The sequence below is a fragment of the Micromesistius poutassou genome, assembly GCF_964030765.1.
Source record: "Micromesistius poutassou genome assembly, chromosome: 12".
NCBI lineage: Eukaryota > Metazoa > Chordata > Actinopteri > Gadiformes > Gadidae > Micromesistius > Micromesistius poutassou.
This window is the reverse complement of record NC_140282.1, coordinates 999,174-1,025,322: the sequence shown is the minus strand read 5'-3', so window position 1 is coordinate 1,025,322 and position 26,149 is coordinate 999,174. Positions and strand designations below refer to the sequence as shown.

Below are 26,149 nucleotides of genomic sequence, written 5' to 3'. Positions count from 1 at the left end.
CCCAGGTTCCAAATGGGTGGAGGGGGGAGATTTGAACAAAAATAATTACAACAATTAACAGTTACGATCATGGACAGGAGAATTTACGGTACTTAACCGCCAAAAATCCTTTCCAATTTATTTTACTATTTGTATGCTTTTCAAAGGACCTTTGATTTTGGAACACTACCCTCTAACCCACTCGGTGGTATCACAAATTATTATTGAGTTCTATAAATAGGTAGAGCAATGCAAATAACAAAATACGAAGTGGCTCTTGTCTCTAACATGACCCACTGATCATCCACTGGTCCCTAATGGTTTCGTTGGTCACCTCTCCATTGTGATGGCCAGTGTGTCAAATCAACACACAAGTCATCACACTGATGATCGACAAGGTGTCGATTGTTCTCAAAGCTCCAGCCGCTCTGAGGTAGATTACCTCCTCCAACAGGAAACAAGGCTTATCTCCGCTGTTTTGCCGTTTCTGGAAGCCATCCCTGGCCCTGTGCCATCTCCCCCCAGATGTTCTGCTCTCACACAGCAGGACTGCTGGAGTTGTGGTGCTACTAAAGCCACTAAAGCCTGATTCTGGCCCAGGAAAGACACTGCTATCATGTCTATTATGATGGATTAAGTTTGCCGTACAAGATAAATGACAAGTAAAGCTTTTGTTGAATAATGCCAGCTGGCCACTCCACTGCCTAATGGAGATTGTCGGTTGCTCTCTGACTGGTGTCTTCCTGTTCTTCATGTAATCCTGCGATTCTCTGTGGCTTTGTGAGCAGCTGCTTCATGCACTGTGCCGTACTAGAGATACATTAGTTGACAATGACACAAATTAACATAGACTTCATTCACTCAGATAACTGTCCTTCCATCATCATTTCAGAGTTGAATTCATCACAGAATTGGCCTTAATGCCTGCAGCAGTCTCATGTAGCCATAATATTCAATGGTCCTTGTGTGCACTCCTGTAATGTTGTGCTACTGCCTTAATACATTTTACTGCTTTCCTCACTGAACGCACTGTTTTTCACTTTATGCTTTACTGCATTTGGTTGCCTAGTACTTGTGCAACGATAATTTAATGTAATCTAATCCAATGTAGTATTGTTAAAGTGTTGGTTCTTATGAACTATAACTTGACAAACTCACCAAAGCTGAAGCATAATGCGCAAAGCACTTTAACATTTTAATTTGAAAGGCCTAAATGAGTCTCTGTATGATTGAATGTACCTCGGGTGTGAAGACGGGTTCAGCTTCTTTCTGTGCTCTGCCCCTGAGCTTTGTAGTGTTGATGCTTTTACCTCCAATAAAAAACTAAATGCAATCACTGATGAAGTCAAACATACGCAGGCAAAGCACTAAAAAGCGAAGTAACAAACACATTCGTGCTTTTCAGATAACTGTGTTCCGCATGGGTTCGGAAGGGCAGCATGACGTGGAAATGGCCATATTGACTGCTCTGCTGAAAGGTGACTGCAGCATCAACCCACCTTGTTATCTCAATGACTTTAAAGCAATTTGGTGAACATAATGTATTGTATGTTCACAGCATGAGTGAGAGTGGGTTACATAGTTGCATCTAACTCCGTCTGTATTCATATGTGATGTTAGGTACAAATGCATCTGCCCCTGACCAGCTCAGTCTGGCGCTGGCCTGGAACAGAGTGGACATCGCACGCAGCCAGATCTTTGTGTATGGAACCCACTGGCCCGTGAGTCCGTCCGTCCGTCCATTCCTCATCTGGGATACCAACATCACAAGTATCATCTTAATGACATGTATTCCTATCCCTTGGTGTTCCCCCCCAGCCTGCGAGCGCCCTGCCGGGGGACCGGCCCAAGAGCCCCTCCTCCGCCCCGCGGGGGGGCGGTGGGGGAGGGGGCGGGGGCAAGGGGAAGGCCAGGGGCAAGAAGGGCAAGGGGGGCAAGAGCAAGCCCGAGCCCCCCGAAGAGACGGACCCCCGGAAGCTGGAGCTGCTGAACTGGGTAGAGACCAGGAGCATGTTCCACGTGTTCCACGTGTTCCACATGTTCCACATGTTCCATACGCTTCATGTTTCATATGCTTCATGTTCCATATGCTTCATGTTTCATATGCTTCATGTTCCACATGCTTCATGTTCCATATGCTTCATGTTCCATATGCTTCATGTTTCTTATGCTTCATGTTCCATATGCTTCATGTTTCTTATGCTTCATGTTTCATATGCTTCATGTTCCATATGCTTCATGTTCCATATGCTTCATGTTCCATATGCTTCATGTTTCATATGCTTCATGTTTCATACGCTTCATGTTTCATACGCTTCATGTTTCTTATGCTTCATGTTCTATACGCTTCATGCTTCAGGAGGAACGGTGATCTGGTTATTTCTTCCCTTCTTTCTGTCCTTTCTTTGTTCTGTCTTCCATTCTTTCTGTCTACTCCATTTACCGATTCCTTTTCGCCGTATCTTTATTGAACAAAACGCACCACGTCATACCAACTTTTAAATCATGTTGTTTAAAGTAACTACAGTGAAGTATCTGCAGGCCTGGGTTGTGTTTCTCATACTGTGTTGTTTACTTCGTTTACTCCACAGGTGAGCTTTCTGAAGCTGGCTTGAGTTGTGGGTTGAGGTTCCATTCTGTGTTGTTGTTGTTGTTGTTGTTGTTGTTGTTGTTGTTGACCTACGTGACGTTGTTTACCACGCAGGTGAACTGTCTGGAGCAGGCCATGATGGACGCCCTGGTGCTGGACAGAGTGGACTTTGTCAAGCTGCTGATTGAGAACGGGGTCAACATCCACCACTTCCTCACCATCCCCAGACTGGAGGAGCTCTACAACACGGTGAGAGAGACTCACTCTTTATGAACACACCTTCATACTGGAGGAGCTCTACAACACGGTGAGAGAGTCACTCTTTATGAACACACCTTCATACTGCTGTACAACACGGTGAGAGAGTCACTCTTTATGAACACACCTTCATACTGCTGTACAACACGGTGAGAGAGTCACTCTTTATGAACACACCTTCATACTGCTGTACAACACGGTGAGAGAGTCACTCTTTATGAACACACCTTCATACTGCTGTACAACACGGTGAGAGAGTCACTCTTTATGAACACATGTTCATACTGCTCTACATTCACCAGAGCAATGAGCTGAAGCTGAACTCTGAAACCTTCCTGAACTCCCTGTTGGGTATGACTCACACATCTCTGATTGAATCCAAATCATACACAGCCCTTCTGATTCCCATGGTGTATCTGTTGTGAAGAGGCTGTGGATCTAAACTAATTGCTCAAATAATCATAAAGAATACACAGGTATTTGTGTATTACACAAGTAATGTAGGCAATATTAATTAGCGAATAATGTAGGCAATCCAAAAATAGTTTCAAACTACATTTGCAAAAATACAAAGCATTTTAGAACTCTCTCAAACCTTGCTGGACATTATACTGTGGCTGGCGATATGAATGATCTATTATATGATTTGTTCCTGTGTTCCTCCTGTACAGAGACTGGGGCCGGCGAACAACCTGCACATTGTGGTCAGGGACGTGAAAAAGGTACAATACTCCTACATCTTAAAGTTAAGCCTGAACTTGTGCCTGAACTTACCTGCTACCACAGGGTACCGCAACATTTAGACTTTAAAGAGAACACGTCAAACGTACAGTATATAGCTGCGGCTCAATAATAACAATGCTATTTTACAGGGGAACCTCCCACCGGATTACCAGATCACCTTGATTGACATCGGATTGGTCGTAGAGTTCCTGATGGGCGGGGCTTATCGCTGCAAGTACACCAGGAAGTGCTTCCGCACGTTGTACACCAACCTGTACGGTCTAAAGAGAGTGAGCGATCCTTTAAACACCAGTCTGTGTTCTCTCTGCCTGTTTACCTTCATGAATCGACCTTCTTAATGTATTCTATCATTCATGTATCTGTGTTTATTGTCTATTTTATGTTCACAGCCAAAAGCTCTGAAGCTCCTAGGAATGGAGGTATGTTACCCTTCAATTAAAAGTTATTCACAATAACTCTGATGATATTATTATTAGTGCTGTCAGACTATTAAAATATTTAATCGCGATTAATCGCATTAATGTCATAGTTAACTCGCGATTAATCGCAATTAATCACACATTTTTATCTATTCTAAATGTCCCTTGATTTCTTTTTTGTCTCATTATTTTTTCTAATTTTAAGCCTCTTATCAACATCGAAAAGTGGATCCGCTTGCTTTGTGCAAATGTTTTTTTAATTGAAAACAACATATACTGCCATATACTGTAGTGTTCAATTTCACACCAACATTCTCACTCTGAGCAAATAATCTCTCAGACAATGTAACACTGTCCATCAATAAAAGGGTAAAAAAAAAAATCTCGCGATAAAGAAATTGACGCCGTTAAAATGAGTTTGCGTTAACATCGTTAACGCGTTCAACTGACAGCACTAATTATTATCCATTAAACAAAGTCAATCCTTTCCAATGTCCGTTTGTTTCACACTCTGTATTCTACACAGACGTGAAGTGAGTGCTCTGCTTGCGTTGTCCCGCAGGACGACGAGCCCCGGAAGGGCAAAGGCAAGAAGAACAAGAAGAAGGAGGAAGAGGAGGACATCGACCTAGACGACCCTGAGCTGTGCCGCTTTCACTTCCCCTTCCACGAGCTGATGGTGTGGGCCGTGCTGATGCACCGCCAGAAGATGGCGCTCTTCCTGTGGCAGCGCGGCGAGGAGGCCATGGCCAAGGCCCTGGTGGCCTGCAAGCTCTACAAAGCCATGGCCCACGAGTCGTCCCAGAGCGAGATGGTGGACGACATCTTCCAGGACCTAGAGAACAACTCCAGGTGATTCCCGCTCACTCCTCGGAGACTTCTGGGCGTGTTCACCTCTAGACGTGTGCTGGGTAGATCAGTCTACCAGCCTACCCAGTGGACTGTAGCAGACGTTGCTCATCTATCCGTCACACATCTAGGTGGATGTCATACACCTGTGATGTCATAACAGACCGATTTTCAAAACGGCTTGTAACGGCTAATCACACCACACCTGGTGGCATGTCATGGGACCTTTAGGAAAAAGTACACAAGCATGTTGTGTGTTCTGGCAGTTTTGCACAGTTCTATGTAAGAATTCCCTTTGCTCTTTCAATGTCGCTGTCGGCTTTCAAGCTCAGCAATTTCGTTCAGAGCATTGGCGTCATTCGTCCGATTTGGGGAACACAGATTCCAATTTTCTTGGAAATTAAGATGTCACAGACCCCAGTTTGCGTATGAAGCTATAGGCCTATTCCTTACCTTAGAAAGAAGTTCCGCCTGGGGTTTGAACATTTGAACCTACCACTGTGTTTGAAACATACTTCGATCCTTGGTCTTCTTCCTCCACCCTTTCCACTCCTCAGGGAGTTTGGCCAGCTGGCCTACGAACTCCTGGACCAGTCCTACAAGCACGACGAGCAGGTGGCCATGAAGCTGCTGACCTACGAGCTGAAGAACTGGAGTAACTCCACCTGCCTGAAGCTGGCCGTGGCCGCCAAGCACCGGGACTTCATCGCTCACACCTGCAGCCAGATGCTGCTCACCGACATGTGGATGGGCTGCCTGCGGATGGGGAAGAGCAACGGGCTCAAGGTACCAGGGCGGAGTCCTAGAGCCGATGAGCAGTATGGGAGTGGATGGGGAGAGCTATAGATAAGGTTCTAGGGTGGAGGCCTAGAGCCGATTGCCTGCTAGAGTAGCAGTATGGGAGTGGATGTGGAGAGCTGTAGTTAAGGTACCAGGGTGGAGGTGTGGAGCAGCTTGTCTGCTAGATTAGAGGCACGGGGTGGAGGCTGTGGAGATAGAGGCTGAGGCCAGATTTGATCATCCATACTTTGCGGCCCCTTGGAAAAAACAATTGACTGTTCTTTGGTTTTCCCACCTCATCAGTATCAAGGCTCAACGCTTTGTGTTTTCTTACCTTCAATTACGGCTCAAGTTCAAGAAAAATTGTGAAAAATATTCTGAACTGGATTTGCCACATAATGTCCTCTAACATGAATGATCTGGGGGGAGCCAGCCTGCACATTGGCCGTCACTGAGAGATGCCTTGGGCCGTGTGCATCCTGCCTGAATCCTGTAGCCCAAATCATAATAATCATCATCAATCCATGTTGCATTCCTTCTCAAATGTCTAGCGGTTGTTTCCTTGCAGGTGATATTGGGCATTGTTTTCCCACCTTCCATCCTCCTGATGGACTTCAGGCTGGGAGAGGAGGCCACGTACCACTCTGCCAAGGAGAAAGAAGAGGGGAAAGATAGAGACGATGATAACAAGTCTACCAAGGTATGCAACTCTATGCTACTCTATAAGGAAAGCATTTTAATAATAATTTAATAATTTAACAAGTGATTTATATTTATATTTATCTTGAAACATTACACAAGATCCACGTCATGAAGGCAAGCAACTTTGGCTTTAGGTTTTATCTGAACCACTTACCTATTTGTACATATTGGATAGGCACTCTTTATAAACAGCTTGTCTCTTCATGTCATCTACCGATACGTAAAAATATACAACCTCTATTCTCAGGACGGTGGCTCTAATTCGGACGGGATGTCTAAGAAGGGCGATGAAGAGGACCACCAGAGGAAGCAGAGGAGAATCCCAACCAGCAAAAAGATCTTTGAGTTCTATAACACCCCTTTCACCAAGTTCTGGTTCACCACGGCAAGTAGAAAGCAGATGTTGAAACTCTAAACATAAGATCTCCTTCCTGACCCTTTAAATTGATCCCAAAGAAAAAGAAAAAAAAATCCTAGTTACTGTTATAGTGCGTAACATTATAATCACTCTCAAATGCGTCTCTTGACAGATTGCCTACCTCGTGTACCTCATGCTGTACAACTACATCATCCTGGTGAAGATGGAACGCTGGCCTTCCCTGCAGGAGTGGATCGTCATCTCTTACATCATCACTTTGGGGCTGGAGAAAGTCAGGCAGGTACTCACAGAACAGGACATTTATTGTAACTTAATTTCCAATATCATAGCATTGCTTTCTTAAAGTTTGACCTAATATTTATTCATTAGCTCAAAGTTAAGTATCAGGGATGCAAACAACTCGCTTTTCAGCGAATGTGGCTTTCATGGCCTCGATGGAGCTAGAGCAAGTGACGTTTTTGGTTAACTGAATTTTAAGGGAGTCTGTCAGGAGTCTTATGTTGAAATCCGACGTGACTGATTATGTGTACGATGTTTGATTCGTGGTTGTGGTTTTTGTTCTTCTGTCAAACCGCACCACTTCCCATAAGATCCTGATGTCCGAACCAGGGAAGCTGAAGCAGAAGATCAACGTGTGGCTGGAGGAGTACTGGAACATCACCGACCTGGTGGCCATCTCCGTGTTCCTGATCGGCCTGCTGCTCCGGCTGCAGAACGAGCCCTACATGGGCTACGGTCGCGTCATCTACTGCGTGGACATCATCTTCTGGTACATCCGGGTCCTCGACATCTTCGGGGTCAACAAGTACCTGGGGCCTTACGTCATGATGATCGGCAAGATGGTAGGTTGTCCTCGGGAAGCGACGGCCGGCAGCACGCAGCGAGAGCGGAGAAGCCTAGAGGGACGGAGAGGGAGCCAGAGAGAATGATACAATAACACTAAAATCTAGGAAGGAAGGTAGAGGCGGATGGAATAGATGGACAGATAGTAGATAGATGGATGGAAGGATAGATGCTTAGAGAGACCTCCAACACACACACATACATAAATTGCTTTGGGTACCTGAGGAAGTGATATATAAATATATAAATACAATTATTATTATGAGAGAGATAGATAGCAGATAGACAGATATGCATATCAGTGTTGGTAAACAGTGTAGTACAACAGTGTAGTACAGCACTGTGGTACAACAGTGTGGTGCAACAGTGTGGTACAGCAGTATGGTACGAGAGTGTGTTACGACAGTGTGGTACAAGAGTGTGTTACGACAGTGTGTTACGACAGTGTGGTACAAGAGTGTGTTACGACAGTGTGTTACGACAGTGTGGTACAAGAGTGTGTTACGACAGTGTGGTTCAACAGTGTATTACGAGAGTGTGTTATGACAGTGTGGTACAAGAATGTGTTACGACAGTGTGTTATGACAGTGTGGTACAAGAGTGTGTTACGACAGTGTGTTACGACAGTGTGGTACAAGAGTGTGTTACGACAGTGTGTTACGACAGTGTGGTACAAGAGTGTGTTACGACAGTGTGGTTCAACAGTGTATTACGAGAGTGTGTTACGACAGTGTGTTACGACAGTGTGTTACGACAGTGTGGTACAAGAGTGTGTTACGACAGTGTGGAACAAGAGTGTGTTACGACAGTGTGGTACGACAGTGTGCTACGACCTTGTGCTACGACACTGCGGCACAACACACATTGTGCGCTCATGTTGCAGATGATCGACATGCTGTACTTCGTGGTGATCATGCTGGTGGTGCTCATGAGCTTCGGCGTGGCACGTCAGGCCATCCTCCACCCGGACGAGAAGCCCACGTGGCGGCTGGCCCGGAACGTCTTCTACATGCCCTACTGGATGATCTACGGAGAGGTGTTTGCGGACTCGATAGACCGTAAGACTAGAGTTCATAGTAAGATTCTCCTTCCTGTTAAGTAGGCAGATTTTCTGATTTCATGTCATGTCGTGTGTGTGTGTGTGTGTGTTTGTGTGTGTGTGTGTTTGTCAACAGTGTTGTCTTTCGAAACTTTGCTGACAACTTGTGAATGAGTTCACATTTGAATATAATGATGGCAAATTAAATTTGCAATACAGTAGTCTACAAGAGATTGCAGATTGTTAAAAAATGTGCAAAGGACAATTTATTTAACAGTAGAACCGCCACATTCAGTAAAATTCTCAACCAAGTTTCAGCATCGTCCTTTCATATTCATAAATGTCTGTATTTGATGATCGTCTGCCTGCTAGATGTGAGCTAGGCTGAACATTGTATTCTGAGGTTGGAGAAGGATTGCATCACTTTCCTATCATTAGTGCATACACACAAACACAGAAATACACACACACACACATACACACACACACACAAACCACTGTGTGACCACTGACATCATTTATAAATCATGTTAAAAAGGAAGCTGGGAAGAATCTGTCTGCATTTAAGACAGACTGTGTTTACTTTATTTGTTCTTCACTGCCAGTACTGGACCTCTTCTCCTTTTGCTGATGTGTTCCCTGAGCCGTACTGATGGACTGCTATCTTCATTTTCACTGTGGATAAAAGTGATGGTGGTTTCACTTTGACTCTGTTCTCTTACGTCCCTCATCTTCTCCACCTGGACTCTGGGGTGTAGTGTATGCTATGGAAATCAACCGTGAGTACATCTGTGTGTTGCTATCTCATTAGCAATTGACTAAATGGCCGTTGGCATTTATATTTGTATGTATTCATTAATATAGGTTATTGACGGTATGTGGTATAGAACTAGCCTGACGCATAATAACTGGCACAGTGTCACGACACTGAATAGGTTTTCCTGCGTATATATTTTACGTCATGATCTTAGTAATTGTATGAACAGACCATTGCATGTTTGTGCTTCCTCAGCTCCATGCGGTGACAACCTGTACGACGAGGACGGCAAGAAGCTCCCTCCGTGTATCCCCGGTGCCTCGCTCACCCCTGCCTTAATGGCGTGCTACCTGCTGGTGGCCAACATCCTGCTGGTCAACCTGCTCATCGCCGTCTTCAAGTGAGTCCGACTTTCAGTTTGGATTCGAAAAATAATTGTCTGGCAATTTGAAGTTGCGACTCTTTGACCTATGAAACATAAGAACAGCAGCCTGTTGACCTATGAAACATAAGAACAGCAGCCTGTTGACCTATGAAACATAAGAACAGCAGCCTGTTGACCTATGAAACATAAGAACAGCAGACTGTTGTGACCTATGAAACATAAGAACAGCAGACTGTTGTGACCTATGAAACATAAGAACAGCAGACTGTTGTGACCTATGAAACATAAGAACAGCAGCCTGTTGACCTATGAAACATAAGAACAGCAGCCTGTTGACCTATGAAACATAAGAACAGCAACCTGTTGACCTATGAAACATAAGAACAGCAGCCTGTTGACCTATGAAACATAAGAACAGCAGACTGTTGTGACCTATGAAACCTAAGAACAGCAGCCTATTGACCTATGAAACATAAGAACAGCAGCCTGTTGACCTATGAAACATAAGAACAGCAGCCTGTTGACCTATGAAACATAAGAACAGCAGCCTGTTGTGACCTATGAAACATAAGAACAGCAGCCTGTTGACCTATGAAACATAAGAACAGCAGCCTGTTGACCTATGAAACATAAGAACAGCAGCCTGTTGACCTATGAAACATAAGAACAGCAGCCTGTTGACCTATGAAACATAAGAACAGCAGCCTGTTGTGACCTATGAAACATAAGAACAGCAGCCTGTTGACCTATGAAACATAAGAACAGCAGCATGTTGTGACCTATGAAACATAAGAACAGCAGCCTGTTGACCTATGAAACATAAGAACAGCAGCCTGTTGACCTATGAAACATAAGAACAGCAGACTGTTGTGACCTATGAAACATAAGAACAGCAGCCTGTTGACCTATGAAACATAAGAACAGCAGCATGTTGTGACCTATGAAACATAAGAACAGCAGCCTGTTGACCTATGAAACATAAGAACAGCAGCCTGTTGACCTATGAAACATAAGAACAGCAGCCTGTTGACCTATGAAACATAAGAACAGCAGCCTGTTGACCTATGAAACAGAGGTCGATAGGCTGCTGTTCTCACTGACCTAAGAAACAGTTAACCTTGGCTTAAATCACAGCGATACACACTGATACGCCAACGGAAGAATGAACCAGCTGAAGCTATTTATGTTTGAAAGAGAAATGACAGAACGGCAATTTTCTTTTACTTTTCGTATTTATATTACTTCAGTAATAAGTAGTATCTTAAGTATCTTAGTCTAGCATGTAGGGGCCTATATCTACGGTATGCACCAGTTCCTTCAAACCACTGTTTTGAACACACTGCACCACTGTGTATCTTTAACCCTAACCCTAACCCCCCCCCCGGTCACCCTCACAGCAACACCTTCTTCGAGGTGAAGTCCATCTCCAACCAGGTGTGGAAGTTCCAGCGGTACCAGCTGATCATGACCTTCCACGACCGGCCCATCCTGCCCCCGCCGCTCATCATCTTCCCCCACATCTACATCGTTCTGCAGAGGATCTGCTGCCGCTGCCGCCGTCGCCGCAAGCAGGAGGGAGAGCAGGAGGAGCGGGAACGCGGTCTCCGTAAGCGCCGCTACTCCTGTTTCCTCGACTGTTTCTCAAGCTTCCCTTGTGCCGCTACAGTTGTTATAGTTTTTTTGTATTATTACAACGTCTATATAGTTGTTTTATGTTGTCCATATTTAATTGAATGCTGGTCTCTGGATTTTATCCAGAGACCAGCGCTGCCTTTCCTATTTGCACTACCATCGTCCAATCCAATCCAATCCAACTTTATTTGTTAAGCCCTTTAAAAACAACCACTGTCGACCAAAGTGCTTTACAGAAAATAAGTGAAAGCATCACAAATACAAGACAATAAAAACAGCTCAACAGGACAACATAATTAATAAGGTGAAATACAATAAAATACAAGAAAACAAGAAAATAAGATAAAAGGTAAGATAAAAAGAAAGTGTCAATGTCTTCCTAAGTGTTAAAAGCCAAGGAAAAAAGATGGGTTTTGACGAGGCATTTAAACCCAGACAGAGACTCTGATGTGCTGGGGCAGATTGTTCCAGAGTGTTGGAGCCACAGCAGTAAAAGCACGATCATGCACATCATGACACATCATGGAGCACCTGACCATACACACTGTATTACTGTCTCAAAGGGCCAGGCCTTGTCCTGTCACTGCAAGCCTATATACAGCCCTAAGCACATTCATGTGGACATTTTATTTTATTTAGTTCATTTAGTGTCTCTTATTGTCCATAGTATTCATGTAGATCTCTTTATTATTATCCTGTGTATGTTATGTGTGATGTCTTTAAAGCTACTGGGACCTTGAATTTCCCCCTGGGGATCAATATAAGTATCTATCTATCTATCTCGTCTATCTAGACGCTTCGAGCCATAGTGACCGGCTTTCTCCGGGGAAAACTATTAGTGTTCTGCATTTAGTTTCCCATTTTTAAAACGATGTTTGTTCCCCGACAGAACTCGTGCTGAACGTGGAAGAGTTGAAGAGCCTGTATGAGTTCGAGGAGCAGTGTGTGGAGGAGTACTTTCACGAGAAAGAGGATGAAAAGCAGTCGTCCAACAACGAGCGCATCAGGGTCACATCCGAGAGGTACGATTCACTCATTCACACACACCGTGACACACACACTGTGACATACACACACCGTGCTTCACACAGCGTGACATACACACCGTGACACACACACCGTGATACACACACCGTGACACACACACCGTGATACACACACCGTGACACACACACCGTGATACACACACCGTGACACACACACCGTGATACACACCGTGATACACACACCATGATACACACACCGTGACATACACACACTGTGACACACACACTATGATAGACACACACCGTGACACACACCGTGATACACACACTGTGATACACACACCGTGATACACACACCGTGACACACACACCTCAACTTGAGCAGATCCAAGTGCAAATTCCAGCCTCGTGCTGTGTGTCCATTGGTTAACCAGCGGGACGTGGGTGTGTGTGTGTGTGTGTGTGTGTGTGCTCCTCTCAGGGTGGAGAACATGTTCATGCGTCTGGAGGAGGTGAACGAGAGGGAGCACGCCATGAAGGCGACCCTGCAGACGGTGGACCTCCGGCTGGGCCAGCTGGAGGACTTCTCCAGCCGCACGATGAACGCCCTGGAGAAGCTGGCGGGCATCGACCGGGCGGAGCTGACCCGCGCCCGGTCCCGCGGCTCGTCCATCTGCGACCCGTCCGCCCTGCTGCGCCACGGCAGCGTCAGCAGCGCCGACGGCTACAGCGTCTACCGCTTCCCCCTGGAGACGGCCGAGGAGAGGGCGTCGCCGGCCGCCGACGCGGGGAAAGACCGGACGGCCCCGCCGCCGCCGCCGCCGCCGCCCGGCCCGGAGAGGAAGGGGAGCGTGAAGGAGGGCCCGCTGGCGTCGGTCGACGGCGGCGTCCCCGCTAAAGAGTACGGCGCCACGCTGGAGGTGGTGCCGCTGAGGGAGCGGAGGTGCTCTCTGTCGAACGTCGACATCCTGATCACCGCCTGTGACTCGGAGCAGAGGCCGGAGCTGCCGAGCGCCGCAGACGAGACACTAACGAAGGGAATCCCCGGCAGGGAAGCGTTGACCAATTCAACGGATAAACCAGGAGTCGCTTTTGCAAAGGCAAAGGTGGAGGCCACCGCCTCCTACCCCCTGGCGAAGGCAAAAGAGACGCATTATTTGCCTTTGCAGACTCTGAGCGGCTCACCGACTTCCAGCCGGAAGACGATGAGCGGGATTGTGTACAACCCCGCGTACAGAGGAGAGGAGAATAACTGGGCTCAATACTTTCCATCGGCGCCCAATGTCTCCGATGTGGACGCTACATCGCCAAGCATGGCCCAATGGGGGGCCCGCTTTGAGCACAAAGGACGGACCTCCCTTGGGGTCACGCCAACGGTCTCAGTGGCCGGTCCTCCCGACGGTGAGACCAACTCGGAGACCAAGCAGGAACACGAAGGACAGACATCAAACCAAACGGCCGGGGAGCCAGAAGCCGTGGCACAAGAGAACAATAAGAACAGTCGTGCAGATATGGAGGACGAGGATTCAGGGCATTTGCTCGTGGCTCATGACCGGATGCATCCGGCGCTCAGATCCAAGAGCCTGAACAGCAATCCGTGCAAAACTAAGAGTAAGAGTGGCCAGGAGAAGCTCCTCGCGGCGAGCAGCGTCAAAGACCTGGTGGCTGCTTTTGGAAGCCAAGAGCCGACCACGTCTCCCCATAGCAAATGATCGCCACTGATGCTCGGACCAGCAACTAACTAAGGAAACCTTTACTTGTTTATTTTACTTCATATTTTACTTCAGAGAAATGCCTTCATAATATATATATTACATTTTAGGTCTTAACTAATTATTGATATTGTTACTTGATAAAACATGCTCTGAATAGCGCCATTTTTTCAGTCAGTTACTCAGAACCACTGGACCTGGAAAGAAGTGTTTCCAGTTCCATTGGCTAACCACAATCCTATTTTATTTAAGGACTCATTTGGACCCAAATGGAGATGAGATATTGTTGTGGGTTGGAGCCAGTTCTCTGGTTTAGGGTTTAAAGTGGCCACCTCAAAGATCTTCTCGTTCTCTTTGACGGCGGGAACAAAGCCGTTGCCACTGCACACACGAGGGAGGGGAGGAGCGGGTCTGTAGTCTGCAGTGACTCCTCCATTCCCTCCCCGGTGGAACAACCACTGCTGGCTGATGGAAAACGTGTCCCTGGACAACTGTGCCATTTGAGATTTGAATGCATGATGGGGAAGTCCAGTTACCCAGTTAGTAACTTTAATAATATTACAAATGCAAGGGCTTTTATCAGTGGGCCATAGGCTCAATCACTATCATGTGACCTCATTTGGCGATGGGTAGCGACCTCACTGACGTTTGTCACGATGAAAATCTTGATCTTGGAGACTGCGACTTGGTCGTTGTGGGACTATGGGACTGTGTTAGAAATACAATGGTTCAGGTCAAGTACGATTGCTTCTCTGTCACATGCTAAGTCTCGTACGCCTGAATCCACAGTGTCAAAATGGTCACTCCGGCTTATCTCTGAATAGCACATTATAACGTGAAATGAGAGTGTTGTCTTCAACTGATATCTGGTATTTTATAATTCAGATATATAGCGATTTTTTGAGATTGTGTGTGGAATTTTTGCATACTAGCGTCAGTATATTTATCCAACGTCACCTTCTATTTCTAAGCCCTTTGAATACAGACCCCCCATAGAGCACAGACAAAAGACACGAGCATCCTTCCTTTGCTAGTAAGAATGTCCACATTAACATCCTGAAGTTTAAAATATGTAGATGTTTTTTGAGTTTCTCAAATGTTTATTAAAGGGAATTGCAACTACCACTGTGTTGACTTATAATGTCCTTTTAAATAACATACTGCCACTGTTTAAAGGTCCCATGATGTACCACCAGGTGTGAGTGTGATTAGCCGTTACAAGCCATTTTGAAAATCTGTCACGGGTGGGCGTGTCCACCTAGATGTGTGCTGGATAGATCAGTCTACCAGCCTGCCCAGTGGACTGTAGCAAACGTTGCTCATCTATCCGTCACACATATAGGTGGACACGCCCATCTGTGATGTCATAAGAGACTGATTTTCAAAACGGCTTGTAACAGCTAATCACACCACACCTGGTGGCACGTCATGGGACCTTTAAATCACTAAGCAATGTCATGTCTTCTCAGATCCACTAGGTGGAGGCTACAGCTCAATAATTACACCCAAGAAGCATTTGGCATTCATTTGACCCGTACATTCAGACCAGCAATACCTACAGTCTGTGTAAAATGTACAAACAAGCATAGTGTATTGTATATTTAACATGAGGTGCAATACATCATTAAATGCTGACTAAAATAGACACATTTCCCTTCATAGATTATGTGTATAAAGTCCTCTGATTAAAGAGGACTATGACTGTAAAGTCCAGTGCTGAATTTACCCACCATGTATTTCAATTGTATTTTTACTCCTACTCCTGTTCAATATAACGTTGATATAGTCTGGCTATTTAATGCATAAGGTCACCTGGAATCTAAATAATTAACAAACTAATAAACGACTTAATGCAATGCTGCCATCAAGTTTAATTTCACTTAGTTACACTTCAGATAAAGATAAAGTTTGACAGAGAGAAAGAAAGAGTGAGAGACGGGTTGCATGTGATTGACATGGCCATACACACACACACACTCTCACACAAACGCACACACACGCACACACACACACGCACACACACACACAAACACACACACACACACACACACACACACACACACACACACACACTCTGATAGATAATCCCTTAACACTCACACATATTTATTTCATAAATGACACGACTCAATACGGCATTCAGTCCTGGAGATACAGAATTGGATAGGGGTGTCCCACTGAGCGTTTATCCATGTACCCTAACCCTAATCCATGTACCGCTTCAAACTTCAGAAGCAGGATTTAGTGCCACTGGAGGGCGTGTGGCCAGCTCCCCTTATCTGATTGGAAGGCCCACCAGGCTGGCTGTATGGCTCGCCAACCCTAACTTTAGGAACGGGAGTCTGGACAACTATATCAACGGCTCGGGGTGCCAAGACACATCAAATGATAACATCATCCCGGTGGGTTCTGGTGAATTACAGGAATAGGCCTGGCCAGCCTCGACCAAAGTCCTTCCACCGACTACCTACTCACATTCCCTGTGGGGCGGGGCCAAGGAATGGACTGTGCACCACCTTATCCCAATTTGTTTTGGGGAGGCTGGCCGTTTGTAACCCAAACCCGTTGCCATTTATCTTGGCCCAGGTGGGCCCCTTTCCTGAGTACAGGCATCTTTCTCTTGACTTAACCCTTTAACCTCCTGGGTGCACGGTGATCCAAATGTGCCAAGAGGCGTGGACCCCCCTGAGTGACGGTCTACCGCGCCCAGCCTAAAGCCCAGCAGCCACCCGCAGCTTCCCCCGGCACCCAGACAACACGCGTTCCCCTATCCCCGTTCAGTTGGGGTTGGGCTGCAGCCTATATCTCCTAGCCCTCGGAGGAGAAGGAGGCCACGGTCCATTAGTCAAAAGAATTACGCCCTATGTTCTTTCCTTAACCTGTTCACTTGAACCCATCGGAAAAACAATGAGGTCAAGGAAAGATTTCGAGAATGAATGTGAGGAATTGCTAAGAGGATCAGACCGCACATATAGGCTACGTCATGATCCAACGGCGGATGTAATGGATGTTGGACTGCCGCAGTGAAACTACGATGTTCCGCAGACTGCACGTTTTAGGTGGCAATCGATCCGTTTATGTGAGATCCATTCCCCCCCCCAACTGTATGGAGGATCCAGGATATATTCTTATTATTCTTATTATAAAACAATGTTGAAGCCCCCCCTTCTGCCAGCCATGTTGTACAAAACATTTTCTACTAGCAACGTTCTGCTTTCCATGTTCTTCATGCCATGCTCTGCTGGCCATATTCTCGGATATTCTCGGAATCTGAGAAAGATTACAGATTAAAAAACAAACCTGTTTTCAACCACTGTTCAGCAGTGGTTGAAACCCCATATTCTAACCCATATTCTTTTATTTGACCCAAGCGAGAACCCTAAGGAACACACAGGGCTATGACATTACAACCCTGACCCTAACCCTGACCCTAACCCTGAACCCTGACCCTAACCCTGACCCCTGACCCTGACCCCTGACCCTGACCCTAACCCTGAACCCTAACCCTAACCCTAACCCTGACCCTGAACCCTGACCCTAACCGTGACCCCTAACCCTGACCCTTGACCCTAACCCTGACCCTGACCCTGACCCCTGACCCTGACCCTGACCCTAACCCTGAACCCTGACCCTAACCCTAACCCTGAACCCTGAACCCTGAACCCTGAACCCTAACCCTGACCCCTGACCCCTAACCCTGACCCTGACCCTGAACCCTGAACCCTAACCCTAACCCTGACCCCTGACCCCTGACCCTAACCCTTAACCCTGACCCTGACCCTGACCCTGACCCTAACCCTAACCCTAACCCTCATGTGGACCATGAGCAAAGGGCGCAGTACAGAGGAGGTTTGACCAAATGTTGGAACAATGTCCTGGATCATCATCAAGCATCCTATTGCCTCAGAAGGGCTCTTAAGTGCAGGGAGTTAGTGTTAACCCTTACCCGTCCTGCCGTCATCGTTCAGCAGCTCTCTGCTGCTCAAACGTTCCCTCAATGACCTCGACGACCCCTTTGGAAAACAAGGAAAACAAACGTGGGGACAAACAAGACATCATCATGTGACTATATAGCTTAGTCTAAGAATCATGTAAGAGTTCAGTAGTCCAATTCAACTTACAGAAGAAAAGAATTGAATGCTATGCCTATGTTAGATAATGCTCTGATCTGACATGACTATTCACGGTCAAACCAACCTCAATGTAAACGTGCGCTCAGTGTCGAGCACTGATAACCAGTGCGTCTAGTTACTAAGCCTAGCTGGTTATTTATCTGACTGGTCAATAACTAAAGGCCTGGTTGTATGGTTAGAGATCCCCCTAACCCTTGTTACTCCTTGTGGAGTAGTGGGTTAGTGTGTGTAGCAATGTGTTAGGGTTGTGTGTATCAGAGTGTGTTAGTGTTGGGTGAAATAGTGTGTTAGTGTTGTGTGTAATATGGACGCATATTTTTCCGAACAGAAGCGCACTATCCCGGGAATCTTGGGACCTGCACTTGTATTTCAGGGTGGGACTCACACCCTAGAAACACCCCAGAATGGACCAAACCCTCGTGGGATCTTGCACAACCGAACGTACGGAGGAGAAGAGAATAACTGGGCTCAATACTTTCCATCGGCGCCCAGTGTCCCAGATGTGGACACTACATCGCCAAGCGCGGCTCCATGGGGGGCCCGCTGTGAGGAGGACCGAGGACAGCCCTCCGCTGGTCCCACCGTTTCATCCTGGAACGTTTTGACAGCAGCCTACGGTTCGTTTGGGGTAACGTGAACGCTCATCAGTCTCTGAACGGGATCCGACCCAATTTAAGGAAGTAAACCAAAAAACAACGCGTTGTGGGTTGAATGTACACTTTTGTGGATAACCGGAAATATAAGGCTGATCACATTGTCCCAGCTATACATTAACTCTTCCCAGATTCAAATGAGTCGCATTCAGACATGTTGCAATCAGGTGGTGCAATCACACACACTTTCTTTGTAGGAACACACCAAGGCAAAATTGTATAACCGCATAATAATCTGATTGAGCTACACTCACAACACATGGGTCATGTTCTTCATGCCACAAATTTGCATTAACCCCTCCTGACTGCTTTAGTGTATTATTTGATTGTATTAATAATTCTTAAGGCGAAATAACGCAATTTATGTTAATCGACATTAGAAGGAACATAATGTAAACTTTGCATGCAGCTTGAACCTTGCAATGGCTGCGAGGGGTATGAACTGTGTACCGCATGTGATCGGTCTGCTGAGAACGGCGTCGTGGACGTGATATTTGACAATTCTTCATTGTTTTAACTTAATCATTCAAAGCAAGTAGTCTGTTTTTTTTTAAGTGACTCTATTAAGCAGAGACAGACTCCATATTAGCACTGTTGCTGGGGCGAGCCCTCTGCCATAGCCCAGCTTAACATATAGTTATAAAGGCTTAACATATAGTTATAAAGGCCACCATCACTCAACTTGAACATTTCAAAATGTTTACTTCATCTTTTCAAAACAACTGCCAATCCATAAATATAGACCAATCTCAGCAGCTTTAAGCCTTGAGGAGTATTAATACGATAAGCATCCAGTGTGTAGCACCGGCCCGCAACACAGCTGTCATATTAAGAAAGTCAACTGTAGGCCTGCGTGCTCACTGAATAATGGCCAATTCCAATACATTCATCAGGTTTCACTCTTTTTTTTCTTTTTCCGGTTATTACATTTCTCGGGAAACGGGAAATGGTTTGGAGTGGTATTCCTGTGATTCCCTATTCCAGGGATTAGCTGTCACTGTGCTTGCAGAGTGATATCGTTGTGTGTAGCAGTGTTAAAATGTGGTGTGTAGCAGAATGATATTGTTGTGTGTAGCAGTGTGTTAGTGTTGTGTGTAGCAGAATGATATTGTTGTGTGTAGCAGTGTGTTAGTGTTGTGTGTAGCAGAGTGATATTGTTGTGTGTAGCAGTGTTTAAATGTTGTGTGTAGCAGAGTGATATTGTTGTGTAAAGCAGTGCGTTTGTGTTGTTTCTAGCAGTGTATTTTTGTTGTGTGCAGCAGTGTGTTTACGTTGTGTGTAGCAGTGTGTGTGTGATGTGTTTGGCAGTGTGTGTGTGATGTGTTTGGCAGTGTGTGTGTGTGATGTGTTTGGCAGTGTCTTTATGGTGTGTGTAGTAGAGATAGATTGTTGTGTATAGCAGTGTGTTAGTGTAGTGTGTAGCAGTGTGTTCGTTTTGTGTTTGGATGAGGAGGAGGAGGAGAAGGAGGGAGGAGGAGGAGGAGGAGGAGGAGGAGAGCAGGGGGTGGAGGAGGAGGAGGAGGAGGATGAGGAGGAGGACGAGGAGGAGGGGGTGGAGGAGGAGGATGAGAGCAGGGGGTGGAGGAGGAGGAGGAGGAGGAGGAGAGTGTGTTTGCTGCAGCTGGCTGCAGGGCTTCCAGGGTTGTGAGCTGAAGCAGGGCCATGTGAGGACAGTCAACCCGGGAGGCCGATGGCCTGCGTCTCTGCTGACGGAGAAGATCAGTAGAAACCAAAGCCCTGTTCTACTGAGACCATCACAGGAACACCTTCTAAACGCTCCTATTGTTCTACTGAGACCATCACAACCCCTTCTAAACGCTATATCGTTATGCCGAGGCCATGCTTTCATCCCGGGTTGTCGAACATATGGCCATCACATGACATGTGATCAGCACATGGGTTTCACTTAGAAGGGTTGTTTTTAGTAGAAGTCTGCTCGATAGCTTGGAGGCATGATTTACATCCAACCAGCATGTTGCTTCTGCTCTGGTCATCTGACAGCTAGCTGGATCACATGCAATACTGGCTGGGCTAGAATACTGCTAATCCTAACTCTGGACTACTGCAATACTCTACTGGCTGGGCTAACATACTGCTAATCCTAACTCTGGACTACTCCAACACTCTGGGTCGGCTTCCAGCGTGCGCTGAAAAAGCTCTGCAGAGCATTCAGAATGTAGTCACACGCCTGCTGTTCAACCAACCCAAAAGAGTGACATGTCACGACACTCTTCATCTCATTCCTCAGTTGAGGGTGGTCTCTGAAGTCTGCGCCGAAACAAATTCCCATTTGTCATTTATCTTGTCATTGATACGCTTGTCCTCCATTAACGAGCAGGGGCTGGCTCCGTTTTGATGACAGCGGCCCCCAATACAGAACGCTGGCGACACGTCGTTCCAGGAACAGCTCATAAACCCCAAGAGCTTAAAGCTCTCGGGGTTTTGAATTAGGAATTACTTTGTTGAGATGCATCGTCTCTGTATCTCTGAGATGTTACCAGTATTGTTCCTTTAGCAGCTCTGCCCTTCAGTCTGTTTAGAAGCTTGGTTGTACAGCACTACTTAATGCATGTGGAGAGTCTTTCGTGTATGGCTCTTGCTGGTCTTTTACTGCATGAAAGAAATAAATAGGGATGAATACCAATGTATTTATCCCAGGGAGGGGCAACGTCAATTCATGACGGCATTCTTTCCGTCCCTAATACTTTATTACTTTGCCCACATTGTTATTTGCTAGAAACATCAACGTAATCTCAGTGGAATGACATGAACAGGACAGTCCCACAGATGGCGCCATATTGTATCGGCTTAACGTTGGCAACTATGTTCTGTTTCATATAAAAAACAATGGCAGACACAGTCAGACCTGTGGAATCCAAACAACAACATTTTACCCATAAGTCAAACAACACTAACTAATCATTATATCGTATCGCTATTTTCGTACAATAATTCTGGCGTTCAAAAATCGTTGCAGATGATTCCCATGTTGAACATTTTTGGAGATATAGGTGGCTTAAAGGTTAGGGTTAGCTGTAAGGTTAGTGTACGAGGTCGGTTTTGATGTAGGCCTACTTTATATGGCTAAGGGTTATTTTTAAGTTGTTTTTTAAATCCCTTCATTTAATGTATTATTTTTTTTTTTGTTATAGGCTAAGGAGTAGTTATAAGGTTGGGGTTAGTTGAAGGGTAAACGCTGTTGGTTTAGATTTTATATGGTGTTTTTTTAAACCGCAAAACTACTGTATGCTTTTCAATTTTTTTTTCTGAGATTAAAGTCATAATTCTGAAATTAAATTCAGTTCTGAGATTTTAAAGAAAATCTAATGTGGCCCTAATCCTCTTCCGTATCACGTGAATACAAAATAAATGGTTACATTGAAAAGCACAATTTCGCCTGTGAGATTAGTCTCACAGGTTAGTCTCTGAATTCTGACTTTATTCTCAGAATTCCGTAACAAATGCTTTCTTAGAAATATAAAATGATTATTGTTTCCCGAGTCTGGTTCATCCACTTCATTCATTTCTGTTCTGTTGCCTGTAACTCTCTGTAGAAAGCAAGCAATCTGGTGTCCATTAAGTGTGTATGGATACAGTCACCATGGCTCCACAAACAACCATCTGCTCTGGAACCCTTTGAGGACATGTGAACCTGACAAGACAGGACAATAGAGCGGAACAGCGACCGCCCCCTTTTTTAACAGCTCTGCTTCCGGAAGTAAATTTCCCATTCATTTTCATCGTCCACTTTTTGTAAAATCGTTATGGAAAGAGTTTTAAGCCTGGAGCCAAGCCAATCAGAAGCCAAGCCAAAAAAATAATTGTAAATAAATGGAAAATGGAAGAAAAGGCGAAGGTACAAGACCCGTGTACAAGATGTGTACATTCCTTTTGTGAACGAGTGAGGAACTCCTCATCCCACAAACCATTGCGGACCTTTTCGCGACGGTTCCAACGAGCTCCACCGATCAGGGACGTCATGTCACACTTCAGGATTTGTGGGTAGCGTAGTGGTTTCAATGACATCGCGAATAAAACGTGTTTTTCTAAATAAAAAAAACTAGCTGTTGCCCCGACTAACGCGTGGGTTCTACAGGAGCAAATACCATCGAGTCACAATACAACGCATACGTATCATTTGGATGGTTACGACATGAAGGCTTTTCTTATCAAAACCTCTATGATGAAAATGAATGGGATTTTTATTTCCGGAACCACGCTGTTGCGCTCCCTAACCTCGTACCCTCCCCCCTTAACGCCGTGTTTCCCACAGTGGGAGGGGTCACGGAGTACGCTGGAGGGGACGATTGAATTTAGTACATGCTACACGTGAACCTCCTAAGATGGGCGCAATTTGATTGGTTCGCTATCTCGGGATACTGGGCGATATCCCGATGATTGAGATCTCAAACTCGGGTTATTGTTTGAGCGAGCGTGACGGTCGTCTCGTCACGCTAATGAAAACAAATAAACCACTAATAAAAACAAATGAATCCCAGCAAAAAGTGTTATCTTGTTTATTTTTGGAGTGTTCACGTGAAGTATACACTAAAACAATTATTCACCTCAGGCTCCCTGAATAGTGGGGCCCCCCGACACCCTCCCCACTATTCACGGAGCCTGAGGTGAATAATTGTCAAGTGTTTAGGGAGGGCAGCACTGAAACGCACACAGTATAGAAGCAATGCACAGGCGGAACGAACAAACAGCTGTAAATAAATGGCACTTCGTGTGCACCGAAGTGCCAACATATATACGGGCGCCTTGCAGGACCCACACCAGCCGGCGTGAACCAAAAGGTATGTAGGCCTAATCACGGCCCTGGCGGACATTCATAACGCAGTCTGACGCACGTGTCAGTCGACAACTGACATGTTGATGTTCCGCGAGAACAAGTGCGCTCGTCCAAATGTTACTGAAAACCAGCCTTATGTCCTCGGCAGTGCATTGACGCCATTGCGCACTTCATTCCACGGTGACTATAAACGATATGGATAAACATAAGAATAATCCCTTCCCTACAAGTTGACGAGGACAATTCTAACGTCCAGAATTAGAGGAAACTCGGGTTTAGCCAGGACCTGTCTGAGGATTTGGTGTTCTGTAAATGTGAATTGAAAAACAGAATTTATTTTCACTTTGCTGAAGTAGGTGTTAATTCCATAAGGGGATAGGGATGCTTGTTGTACCATCTCTTAACAAACGGAGGCGGCGCAGGGGTAACCAAACCATTACCATAATCATACAAGAGCTGCTTCAACTCGTCTCTTCAGCATCAGTTCCAGAGTAAAGCCACAATAAACATCACAGTCTGCAGAAGTGTCTGCATCCCATTGCATTCCTTTACATCATTACCATGCAGATGTTTTTAGTAGCAAAGTATGTCCTCATTTCAGCGTGTTCGTCACAGCTGAGATGAGGATAAGAACTAGAAACATTTCAACGTTTCAAAGCAGAGTTTGGCTCCTTGTATCTAAAGGAAAATGTGGCAACCAAAACTAATCTTTCCATTTCTGCACCCAGGCACACTCTGTCCTCTCCACTGTCCTTCCTGTTTGGCTTTACGTTGGACTGTAACCACCATGTACTTAATAATAACCACCATGTTCCTTTAAAATAACCACCATGTAACTTTAACGACCAACGTGTACCTTTTTAAAATAACCACTAACTTTACAATAACCATCCTGTAAAATAACACCCAACTTTAAAATAACAACCATATACCCTTATAATAATTACCATATACCTATATAATAAGTAATCTTTATAATAACCACCATGTTCCTTTAAAATAACCACCATGTAACTTTAAAATAACTTTAACGACCAACGCGTACCTTTAAAATAACCACTAACTTTAAACGAACCATCCTGTAACTTTAAAATAACAACCATATACCCTTATAATAATTACAATATACCTATATAATAACTAATCTTTAAAATAACCACCATGGACCTGGACACCCAGGAGCCCTAACCCATAGACCCCCTGGCCCACAGTCCAGTCCTACTGCTCCGGTTCTTCCATAGACATCGTTCGTGGTACTAACGGTTTACCATAGAGATGGGTTACAGGTTCCTGTGCTGGCGTGATACTGTCGTGTCTGCCCCGTTGTGTGCAAGTTAATCTGATGGGACCATGTGTTGTATTGGGAGGAAGGGGAGGACGCAGTGGGGGTGTGCGTGTATGTGTGCATGCAGACAGGTGGAATCCTTTCTGGGTTAGTGTGCTTGGAACACAGTGTCCCCCGGAGAGGGATTAAAAGAAAGGGGTTAGCAGACTGGTATCCACACACATAATCACATTACCACTGGGTTTCTTAGAAGCACGCTACTGGACTTAACTCTGATCAGCACTACAGCCCCGAAACCCGCTCTGCAAGCATTGTAGACCACGCAGCCTCAGGTTTAAACAGAAGTCATTCTTAGAGAGGCTGCTGATTATTGTTTACATAGAGAAGGGATTATAATGACTATTGTTTACATAGAGAAGGGATTATAATGATCGTTGTTTACATAGAGAAGGGATTATAATGATTATTGTTTACACAGAGAAGGAAACTAGCAGAATATTACAAAAAATAAGGCGGTGCTGCCAGGGAAAACTGCCAATAATAATAATACATATGTTGATATATTCCATGAGGTGTGACGGGGCACGGAGTGGGCTGAAGATGGGCCTGGGCAGCTCAACGGCAGCGGTCGATGCGGTTGTGTTGTGGGCAGAATTGGGAAGAAACAAAGTAGAAATACTTTGTTACTGTACTTAAGTACAGTTTTACAGTTTTCATTTGTTTTACTAACCCCCTATACTTTAACACAAATATCTGTACTTTCTCCTCCATATATTTTCAAACAGCCTTGTTTCCTTAGTTTAAATCCACTTGAGGGGAATTATTATTTTTATTTACTTTTATTATTTTCCACATTATGATCAAAACAGGAACACAATCCAGGTCTAATGAGGCCTGGAACACTATTGTTAGAAATTCCCTCATCTGCTCCGTTGGTAATGTTTGGTTCAGTCTGGCCTCCGTCTCCCACGTCATCTTCCTCTTGTTACGGCGGTCATGTGTGATGTGCACCGATGGATGCCGTCCATTCACGTTGAAATGGGTCTTGAAGCAGGGAGGGAAGAAATCGATGCATCGATGAAAAATACAAATATATACGGTAGATAATTCCCCTCAAATGCATTCAAATTAAAGTAAGTAAAGTAAGGATGAGGGAGTAAGAAAGAAAAAGTAAATACTAATAATAATAATAAGTAAAGCACAGATACCTGAAAAATTTACCTAAGTTC

General features: G+C 45.2%; 1 protein-coding gene across 1 annotated transcript in view; it reads left to right on the top strand.

The window, feature by feature from the left end:
* The window catches only part of LOC311356080 (transient receptor potential cation channel subfamily M member 1-like), a gene marked incomplete at both ends in the record, with an annotated part of 26,280 nt that extends 12,226 nt beyond the window's left edge, over nucleotides 1–14,054 (top strand). The window contains 19 exons of the mRNA XM_084475860.1: nucleotides 1,385–1,457; nucleotides 1,600–1,700; nucleotides 1,798–1,974; nucleotides 2,684–2,818; nucleotides 3,499–3,549; nucleotides 3,700–3,840; nucleotides 3,961–3,990; nucleotides 4,553–4,842; nucleotides 5,397–5,625; nucleotides 6,188–6,319; nucleotides 6,569–6,706; nucleotides 6,852–6,980; nucleotides 7,291–7,542; nucleotides 8,427–8,601; nucleotides 9,341–9,361; nucleotides 9,595–9,739; nucleotides 11,122–11,330; nucleotides 12,246–12,378; nucleotides 12,824–14,054. Of these exons, the coding sequence (XP_084331986.1) occupies nucleotides 1,385–1,457; nucleotides 1,600–1,700; nucleotides 1,798–1,974; nucleotides 2,684–2,818; nucleotides 3,499–3,549; nucleotides 3,700–3,840; nucleotides 3,961–3,990; nucleotides 4,553–4,842; nucleotides 5,397–5,625; nucleotides 6,188–6,319; nucleotides 6,569–6,706; nucleotides 6,852–6,980; nucleotides 7,291–7,542; nucleotides 8,427–8,601; nucleotides 9,341–9,361; nucleotides 9,595–9,739; nucleotides 11,122–11,330; nucleotides 12,246–12,378; nucleotides 12,824–14,054 (3,792 nt within the window). The remainder of the gene's footprint in view (nucleotides 1–1,384; nucleotides 1,458–1,599; nucleotides 1,701–1,797; nucleotides 1,975–2,683; nucleotides 2,819–3,498; nucleotides 3,550–3,699; nucleotides 3,841–3,960; nucleotides 3,991–4,552; nucleotides 4,843–5,396; nucleotides 5,626–6,187; nucleotides 6,320–6,568; nucleotides 6,707–6,851; nucleotides 6,981–7,290; nucleotides 7,543–8,426; nucleotides 8,602–9,340; nucleotides 9,362–9,594; nucleotides 9,740–11,121; nucleotides 11,331–12,245; nucleotides 12,379–12,823) is intronic.
* Nucleotides 14,055–26,149: the final 12,095 nt, after the last annotated feature.